The 10,413-nt window shown below is 31.5% G+C and overlaps 1 protein-coding gene across 1 annotated transcript; it reads right to left on the bottom strand.

The window, feature by feature from the left end:
* Positions 1-7,083: 7,083 nt before the first annotated feature.
* Positions 7,084-9,821, bottom strand: LOC126769201 (phospholipase A1 4-like). Its single transcript, XM_050487841.1, has 3 exons — positions 9,710-9,821; positions 8,372-9,040; positions 7,084-7,304 (listed from the first exon to the last, which is right to left on the bottom strand). Exons 1-3 carry the CDS (start codon positions 9,819-9,821, stop codon positions 7,084-7,086), a joined length of 1,002 nt encoding a protein of 333 aa, XP_050343798.1.
* Positions 9,822-10,413: the final 592 nt, after the last annotated feature.

Here is a 10,413-nt window from a genome sequence, read left to right as displayed (position 1 = left end):
GATACATTCATTTACTCGTAATTTTTATTATTTGGGGTACCCATTTATGGTAAATAGTTCAATCATGACTTACGGGCATCATCAATGAGTACCTAATATACTACACATCATCTAGTATAGAATAATATGCCTTAATTACTCGATAACCTACTTGCTTTTCAAATGTAATCGCTTACGCTTTATTGTGTCGTTTTTATATAAACTTGATTTATAAATAGAGAGATAATATTTAACGTTTTAAACTACCGGTGTGCGTCTTGCTCAATATTTTCATGGCGTATAGTCAAAGCAGGTAAGATGATGTGACGTTGGTACTATCGGGACACAAGAGGAAAACCCAGTTAGGGAAACAGGTACATTGTCACTGGTATTGTTATTATTACGTATACGATGATCACAAAACAGGACAATCGTAATACTTGCATAATTTGTTAGTTACGAAATACCTACATCAGTCTCGGAAACTCCCAAGATTATATTATTAATTAATTATTGAAAACATATTCGAAAATTGTCTGTAATTTCTTACTTTCGGGCAATTCGGTACGTTTGGTACAAACACTTTGATTTAGACTTTTAATGATAGGATGGATAAGTGACAGCCTATGAATGTCCAACTGGTGGGCTAAAGCCTCCCCTCCCCTTTTTTGAGGAGAAGGTTTGGAGCTTATATCACCACACTGCTCCAATGCGGGTTGGTGGAATACACATGTGGCAGAATGTCAGTGAAATTAGACATATGAGGTTTTCTGACGATGTTTTTTTTACCGTCAAGCAAGAGATGAAGATTAAACACAAATTATGCACGTGAAAATTCAGCGGAGCTTGGCCGGGTTTGAACCCACGATCATCGGTTAAGATTCACTCGATCTACTAGGCCCTTTCGGCTCTTTTTCTTTTTTAAATAGCCTTCATATTATTACCAAATTAATTTATTGTTAGGTATTTGAATATTTATGTAAATCTTTGTTGAATTTTTTGTCTGATTTTTCTTTTATTAACGTCTTTTTCACGTTTTGTATTAATTAAATGAGCAACCTTTGGTCTCCTGTAGTTGAAAACATTATAATTATATCTTAGCGCCACTCATTTAATTTGTCTCTTGTTAGAAATTCTTGTATATGTAGATAAGGCGTTGTGTTTAATTTTTAGGGACGTGTATCATAAATAAGTGCAAAGTCTTATTTTTTGTGCCTGTATCCCAGTGCCCAACATGCGTAGGTCTGGCAGCCGCCCACCTGGACAGCTCTAAGCAAAGCTGCAACTATTGTTACTACTGTAACTATTATTACTTTGTTAAAAACATTCAAAGAGGGCTTCTAGGTTATAAATAGATAAAATTCAAAAGCATAACATCGATATAAAATATATAATTTTATCACTTATTTTACATGCACGAATTTATGATTCATTCGTAGATAGTAATCGTAAGAACATGTAGTATTTTTATTACAAAATTGTCATTATAATTTGGGTTTACCGGAATACAGGTTTTTGTCAGTATAGTTATAAAAAATATGGCCTTAGGTCAAATTAGAGTTAAATAAATCTTGCTTTATTTAGAAAAATTATCATCGATTTATGAAAGTGAGGGAATAAAGAGTACCAGATGCACACACACTTGTGTCCTGTGTAGTTGTTAGAAGTCGGTTTGGATGACATTATTTAACAGCACACATTAATTTACTTAGGTCGTAGATCATTTAGGATAAACGTATGATTGGTATTTAAGATTTTCAATACTAAATCATAATCTTTACAGAATGGTAACGATATTTTGTATCTAGAATGAATTAAAAATTGGCTTAAAATTGCAATATTTTTGTGCAAAACAACCATTATAGTGTTAAGAGTATCGTTAATCCGATGAAAAAACTGAATCTGACCTATAACGAACAGATCACAAAAGTCCTATAAGAATGTGTTCGAAACTGTTGTCTGACTATCACAAAAAAAAAACGAATTCTTAAGTAATTTGGAAAACTCGTAAAGAATACAATTTTTTTTTTATATTTTTAAAAAGTATATTATCTAAACGAAATTTATGAAGATACATAAAAATCTAGCATTTCACCGTATCTCTAAAAGTATTAACTACTTTTATTTAAGTAAAACTAGTTTTACTTAAATTCATATTATATTTTACAGGAATATATCTTAAATTAATTATTGGTGGTAGGGCTTTGTGCAAGCTCGTCTGGGTAGGTACCACCCACTCATCAGATATTCTACCGCAAAACAGCAATACTTGATATTGTTGTGTTCCGGTTTGTCTTACTTTCTAACTTAGAATCAGCGATTTCTAGATTATTTTTTCGAATATCCCTATCCAATTATTATAATAACATTTAAATATTAATTTGTAACTGTACAATTATTATTTTTATTTAAAAAATATAACAATTAAATAACCTCGAAAAAATCCACTTGTTTGAATAAGAATTTCATTGTTTCAAGACGGTTGGTGGCTGTCAAATGAGCTATTTATTTCGACGATTACAGGAGAAATCTATGTGGCTAGCTATATTCTGTAAGAACACCACGGAAAATGTTAAAAAGTGATACGCGATATTGACAATAATACAATTAAGAATACACGCATCAAAATATTATATCATCGTGAGACTGTTGTCAAAATTTCACGGGTGAGTAAGGAAGTGAGTTCTTACAAAATAGCACTGCTTGTGTGTAATTGTACAAAAATATTTAGTCCATTTTCTTTTTTTTTTTTGTTAAAGTATTTTTTGAGAAGTGAAAACTTCTTTAAGTGAGTGAATTCATTTTCAAAATATATTTAAATTAAATAAATAACTTATTATATACATATATCATGTATCTATTAGAGTAAATTTTTCTAGAATTTAAAAAAAAAACCTTTCAGCCTATTGTGAGTGTTATAAATTGTATTAACTTTTATTATTTAAGTAATTTTATCTCCTTTTACCTTTTACTGCACTGAATGTAGCGTTTGTGTTGGCAGCTTATGTACAAGGCGTAGACTGAAAAGCAGCCTAGCTAAGACTACGACCTTTTCACCAAATTATGATATTGTTAACTCTTTTTTTATGGTTTTGTACCTTAATTTTTTTGTCTTTGTTTCTTTTTGGTTAATAAAGTTATTTATTATTATTATTATTATTAAATCATTGTTAAAATCTTTTGTGCTGATTATTGTCCTTTTTCAGAGAATCAACGAAGTTCTCTTGTAGGCGAAGTGTTTTGTTATTAATATATTTTAAATATTTGTTACTAATTACTATAATAATTATATTATAACAAACGTAACAAACATTTTCTCTATTACCCTCTGTGCTGCTTTCTGTACTTTTCTTTTGGGTTATATTTTGTGATGTATATTCACATGTAAGAATTCTTTTTTAAGTTACTTTCAAGCTCAAAACGATTACTCATCTCATCTTTATCATCATCAGCTATACGTATAAGTTAGTCAAAGCTCTCAGTTCTCCCCCCTTTGAGTCTACTCGTTTCCTACCACTTCCTTCAGTTCATTGGATCATGTGGAGTGTTATACATACATAGCGAAGGATCGCTATGTTTGTCAATCATTAATTCACTATAAGACTCGCTTACTCCATCGGTTCTACAACCCACATGACCAGTCTAAGACATTTTGCAAACTACGTCAATAAAATCCAGTTCTTTGCCAAATAATCTAATTCTTGATTTTACCCTCGAAAGATACTTTTAACATAGCTTACTGTACCGTGATATAGTGTATTAGTCCCGCGATTAGTAGACATATTTTGTCACCATTTATTACCAATTTCGGTTATCCAGCCCAGAGTTTCCTGTTGCTATAGGTATAGCCTACACTATGTTAATAAAATTATAAATAAAAAAAAAACATTCCTCTTCTTTTAAACGGTACACTTAGATGATTCAACATATAAACACTAATTACCAGATCTATATCTTTGAGACAAAAAAATTGAGGAAGGAAAACGAATTGCAGTATAGTAATTATTGCTACTTTATACGCGATGGCCTTACCTAACAAAATATTTAATTGTGGTATATTTAATAGGTATTATTTCACACGTAATATGTATATAATATTTTGTATTACCAACATTTGCATAATAGTATATGAATGGTAGTATTTACATTAACATTTTTCATTAGCATTTTACAGTAACAGCCTGTGAATGACCCACTGCTGGTGAATGAAGGTTTTGGAGCTTATTCCACCACGTTGCTCCAATTTGGGTTAGTTGAATACACATGTGGAAGAATTTTAGTAAAATTAGATACATACACGTTTCCTCGCGATGTTTTCCTTCACCGAAAAGGACGAGATGAATTATAATCACAAATTAAGGACATGAAAAACTTAAGTGGTGCCCGGGTTTGAACTCACGATCATCGGTTAAGATTCACGTGCTGACTTTTATGTAATGATAAATATTACTACTACGAGATAATAATCTCGTAGTAGTAATAAAATATTACTACTACGAGATAATAATCTCGTAGTAGTAATATTGATTCGTCGTCTCCCAATTTACCGGGAAAGAGCTGGCGAATCCTGTGGGAATGTAACTCGATTGAAACTACAAATGCATAATAATGAAGATTTAGGTCCGCCAAAAAATTAATTTTATAGTGTCAGTGTCGTAAGGCGAAGTCTATCTTATCTATACTGGTGGTGCAAGCTCGTCTGGGTAGGTACCACGCAGTCATCATATATTCTACCGCAAAACAGCATTACTTGATATTGTTGTGTTCCGGTTTGAAGGGTGAGTGAGCCAGTGTAATTACAGGCACCCCTTGTGCCTCCCTACATAACATCGTAGTTCCCAAAGTTGGTGGCGCATTGGTGATGTAAGCAATGGTTAAAATTTCTTACAATGCCAATGTCTATGGGCGTTGGTACCATCAGGTGGCCCTTATGCTCGTCCGCCTTCCTATTCTATAAAAAAGGTACGTTCAGTTACGGAAAATTATGAAAACTTTAAGTATAATATAATAAATTCACTTCATATGTATCATTGCAAGACTATAGTCCCTGAAACTAAGAGCTCAAATTAACTCGGCTTTAATCTTAATAGTCATTATATTAAAAAAGATAAAAGTTATCTAAAACACCTATTTGTTGAAAAAAGTAGACATTTTTTCATGCGAAAATCTAATTTTTATTGATTCATTATATAGATAGCATGGCCTAGCGGTAAGAAGCCGAGATGGCCTAGTGGTAAGAACGCGTGAATCTTAACCAATGATCGTGGGTTCAAACCCGGGCAAACACCAATGAATTTTCATGTGCTTAATTTGTGTTTATAATTCATCTCGTGCTTAACGGTGAAGGAAAACATCGTGAGGAAACCTGCATGTGTTTAATTTAATTGAAATTCTGCCACATGTGTATTCTACCAACCCGCATTGGAGCAGCGTGGTGGAACAAGCTTCAAACCTTCTCCTCAAAAGGGAGAGAAGGACTTAGCCCAGCAGTGGGACATTAACAAGCTGTTATTGTATAGATAACATTATTATACCTATGTATATATCCATTGATGTATGATTGTGTATTATTGCTAAAAGAAGAAATGTGTCATATAAGTCAGAGTATAAAACTCGGTGATTTTATAAGTCATCAATGCATTATCATTCGGGGATCCCCAAGGCAGTGTTTTTAGTCCATATTTGTTTTTAATGTATATGAACGATATAAGCAAATGATACATTGTTTTTACTAACAAGAAGTGGAACGCCTTGAGCCAAATTATAGAGTCTGGATTATCTAAGACTTCTGTTTGGCTTAAGTTTAATATTTTGATACTAAATACTGCCAAAACTAACTAGATCTAGTATGAACTAGATCTGTTTTTCAATATATCAAATAAAAAGGGTAATCACTTTAGTTTTACTTTCGATAAAAACTTAACCGACACTCGAAATGCCATTTTTATGAATCATTAATGAATATCATAAATTATTTAAGATATCTATCAACGATATAACGTCGACACAATGATAAAGTTGTTTTTTTTTTACTAGTGTGAACGTCTACTGTGGAATAGGCTTAACTATATTATTTGTAAGAAGATTAAACTTGTAAAAATCAATCCTCAATGTGCAGAAGTTTTCATTACTGAAATAAAGTTGAGGAAAGGAGGACAAAAGTAAATACTCGTACTTAAATCAACGATGTTTGCTTACCGACAATCTACGTCACTTAAACAAAGTGTTAATTTGTTACATATTTTAAGCGTCAAAATGTCATAGTTCAAGAGTCAAAAATTATTCTGTTTTAAGATTAATAGGAGCTTTGGCGCAACTTGGGAGAGGCCCAGTGGACTACGAAAGGCTGTTAATTGATTGATTGATTGAACATTTAATAATAAGATTTCATTAGAATATAGTATCCCATGTTTCCTTATTTTACTTCTTATATTTACATAGAAATTCTTATTAGCTTGTGTTATTTTTAATATAAATTTCCGCAATTAATGCACTTACGCACATAACGTGATTAATGCAATACCCCGTCGCAAATATTTACGTCACGTTTTTTCTGATGAATGAGAATTAAACGACTGAAAACAGATGCATTGTCCTTCTTAATGTACTTTGTTTGTGATAAAATAACAACGTATTCTACGTTGTTATTTACCAAATACATTGTTTTTTATTTCAAGGTTAGTTGATTTTATGTTTGCTGCTTTAAGTAAAGATAAGTTATTTTTTACAATATAATTAATCCACTTTAAGCCCATTAACTTACGGTATTGGTATGTACGATACAAACTTCTTGGAAATATTTATCAATTTATACTTACCATAAACGTAACGTGTAGCTGAAGTCGGTAATAAAATGGTATTAAAATATTTGTTACTTTTATTTAAATAACAGTATATAATTTTTCTTTTTTTTTTCTTTATAATTAAGTTACTATTTTATGGACTTTCATTTATATGCATTCAAACGTTAACTAATAAATAAATTACGAAAACAACAATCACTGAGAAAATCATCAACGACAGAAAAACTACACGGAAATGATTCCATAAGAGTTGTATTTTGTTAATTAAAGAACAATAACGAAATATTTACATCCTTACAAATCAAGGAGTTGTATTGGTGGAGACGTAAAAAATCCCTCTTGCATCACCAGGGTTATAACAGCCAGCTATTGTCGTCTCGTTTTCTTCACATAAACCTTCCGAAAAGGCCTTGTATGAAGGACAGGAGCGAGCCAAATACAATTCCGGGTTATGAACGGTTTTCGTCCAATATTTGACGCAGGCTTTGTGATAGCATTTTACTGTTTCTTCAAGATTGTCACCTGAAAAAATATAAAAGCATAATTAAAAAAAAAATCATACGACATGTCGAACAATAAGTTTAAGGTTTACGTTAAAATTGGATAGACAATATATAATATGATTCTGTACAAGTTTATACATATTATATAAATTAATAAACGAGTTAGTATTTTACAGACAAAAAAAATAGAAACTTTATATTTATTAGTATCTAATAATAGCAACACAGTTTTTAAATATGATAGTCATTTCGATTATAAATTTGTATTTAAAATCAATATCAAAATCGATCTCCCATATTCTTATAATATAAAAATAGTAACTGCTATGCTACTAGTCGGGCCTACGTGGTCCTTCAATTAAACCTTGGAAATCATAAAGAAACGATGAAATCTTCGTTTTATAAGTCGTCCTACTTTGTCCCGTTTTGTATTATTTGATTTATATTAAAATATATATAGTTTTATAAAAATAGACTTAGTAATAGTACAAATACAACATAAGCTTTATTCCACCCCAAACACAAATAGCCCATCGAGATAAAATTTACCAAAGCACAAGATATTTTCCAGATACTTTAATGAAGAGGTTTTAAAGTTGAATAAATTGGTGTGGAGGAGTTCAAGAGTCCATATAAATTATTTAAAACAAATATAATATTTTAGTATATGAAGTAAAATAAATAACACTGATGTGCAAAAGTCTCTTCCCTGTTAGGGAGAAGGTTTGAAGGCTACATTGGTATCCTGATTGTTACAAATATAAGATAATTTTATTCGTTATGCTGTACCGCGGAACACAAAGTGAATTATACAAACAATTAATTAGGCACATGAAAAACTCAGAGTAGCTTGCCTAGATATGAACGCGCGAAAATTTACAGTAACCCGTTGTTTGGAAGTTGGCACAACTTTCGCGCCTGTGACTTGCAAAATACTTTCCGGTCGTATCGTATTTACCGTTCCATAATATTATAGTGAACAAATAGAAAGTGCACTTGTATTTGCACTATAATGTGTCCCGCGCAGTTGCAGTGCATGTTATCAGCTAGACATTATCAAATTATAATCTTAAATAATAGGTATACCTTCATCACAATTTGGCTGAATTTTTCCTTCGTAATTGAAAAAGAAATCCGTATCCGCTATCGTTCTTGTCGTACCCAAATAGCCAGCATTGCAGTGGTACACTTCAACATACTTCCCAACGCCTGATCGTATATGATCCTCGACATGACTCCTAGAAAAACATGGGCCAGCAGGATCTAAGCCTGTGATTCGCCATAGCTTTTCGTTTGTTATATTCGTGAATGTTTCACCAGCGTACCCAATAATATGGCTTCCCAAACTGTGACCTATACAGTGAACATTGTCTGGTCGGACTTTTCTACCACAAAAATCAGCTAAAAACTTTCCCAAAGAGGTTCCAATATAGTACGCATATTGTACAGAACGTGAGTAGCTTTGAAATTTATCTTTGTTTTCGTAAGTGTAAGCTGAATGGTCTATTATTATTAGATAAATATTAGGTACACTTTTGTAGGTTTGTCTCATTAACTCCTCAAGAACTCTTTTTATCTGGCTCTTGTAACCAGGAACGAATACAATGACCCGTCTACTGTTATCTAGTGCAACAGACTTTCGCAATAAATCAGCTGCATTGTCAATTCTGCTACTAATATTTATGTTGTTGACGAAATCATAGAAATAAACACGTGTTTCACTTACATCAAGATTTAAGGATCTATTATGGTCACCTGAAATAAATTGAAAACAAAAATGTAAATATTACAAAAATTATAAAAGGGAAAAAATATACGAAACTTGATTGTATATAAATCTTTGTTTTATATAATTCCAATTGGGTTTTTATTAAAATTATTATATCTATGTTCTAATTTCAAAGAGTGATATTTTCTTTTATATTCGTTTTAGTTTCACTTATGTTAATAACTTATATTATTTAAAATAAATTATATTATTTAATTTGCAATACAAAACCAATTAAAAAGCAGACGAGCAAATGATCCACCAGAAGGTAATCTTCGCCCATAGAAACTTGCACTGTAAAATTAACCCACTTCAAAGACTCAGTGGGCTCCAACCATAGTTACCCTAGGATGTTAAGCCGCGTATTCTTGTATTCGTTACCACACCATTTAAATTGGAACACAGCAATATAATTTATTGCTATTTGATAGTAGGATAATTTAAAAGGCGATATCCACCCAGACGAGCTGCACAAAGTCTAAGCGACTTAAATTTAGACCTCTACTTGACATTCAAACAAAAACAAATAAGCTGTATGGTCATAGACTTTTGCCTATTTCATATTCAGTAAAAATAACAACAACATCGAATTAAAAAATAAACAATTCTAAAAAACAAATGAATAACTTGTAAAGAATTTGTCTTCAATTACTCACACTTAATATTCTTTGAATAAAGTATACGAAAGCGATCTTCTATCGAATCGGCGTTTGTAACCGCAATAAATAAAACAAAAGCTAGTACATAGTTATACGTCACGCGTATCATGACTGAGATGATATATAATATTGAAGACAAAACATTACTTAAAATAAATAAAAGTACGATATTCGGGTATATTCATAATAATTGGATGATATCGTAATTGGTTAGAAGGCTTATAGTATACTGATATTTTTGTTAACGTTTGATAAAAAAAATTATTAACCTCACTCACAAATTACGTATTTCCGTGTTCATGTAAGTTTGTAGATAAATGTATGTAGGTAGTTCATATAATTAAATTAGTTCATATACTTTTGTTTTACATATCTTGAAAGAAACTTATATTTTCCATTCGAAGCCAATTTCATTTCACTCTTTCTAGCATACTCAAAGAACTCCTGATTAAGATAGTTTTACTTGGTGGTTGGGCTTTATTTAAGAATGTTTGGGTAGGTACCCCAGACTCATCCGATATTCTACCGCCAAATAGCAATACTTAGTATTGTTGTGTTTCGGTTTGAACGGTGAGTAAGCCAGTGTAACTACAGACATAAGAAGGTTGTACTACAAAGTAAGAAGGTTGATATTTTTTAAAAGACTTCGGGCGGTGACCACTTACCATCAGGTGGTCCATTTGTCATTCTATTTATTAATA

The sequence above is a fragment of the Nymphalis io genome, chromosome 6 (assembly GCF_905147045.1).
Source record: "Nymphalis io chromosome 6, ilAglIoxx1.1, whole genome shotgun sequence".
Classification (NCBI taxonomy): Eukaryota; Metazoa; Arthropoda; class Insecta; order Lepidoptera; family Nymphalidae; genus Nymphalis; species Nymphalis io.
This window is presented reverse-complemented; position numbering and strand designations above follow the sequence as displayed.

Coding starts and splice junctions, on each gene's coding strand:
- LOC126769201 (XM_050487841.1), bottom strand. CDS start 9,821: ATGATACGCGTGACGTATAACTATGTACTAGCTTTTGTTTTATTTATT. Junction 9,041..9,709: donor TTATTCAAAGAATATTAAGT/GTGAGTAATTGA, acceptor AATTTATTTCAG/GTGACCATAATAGATCCTTA. Junction 7,305..8,371: donor TCAGCCAAATTGTGATGAAG/GTATACCTATTA, acceptor ATATTTTTTCAG/GTGACAATCTTGAAGAAACA.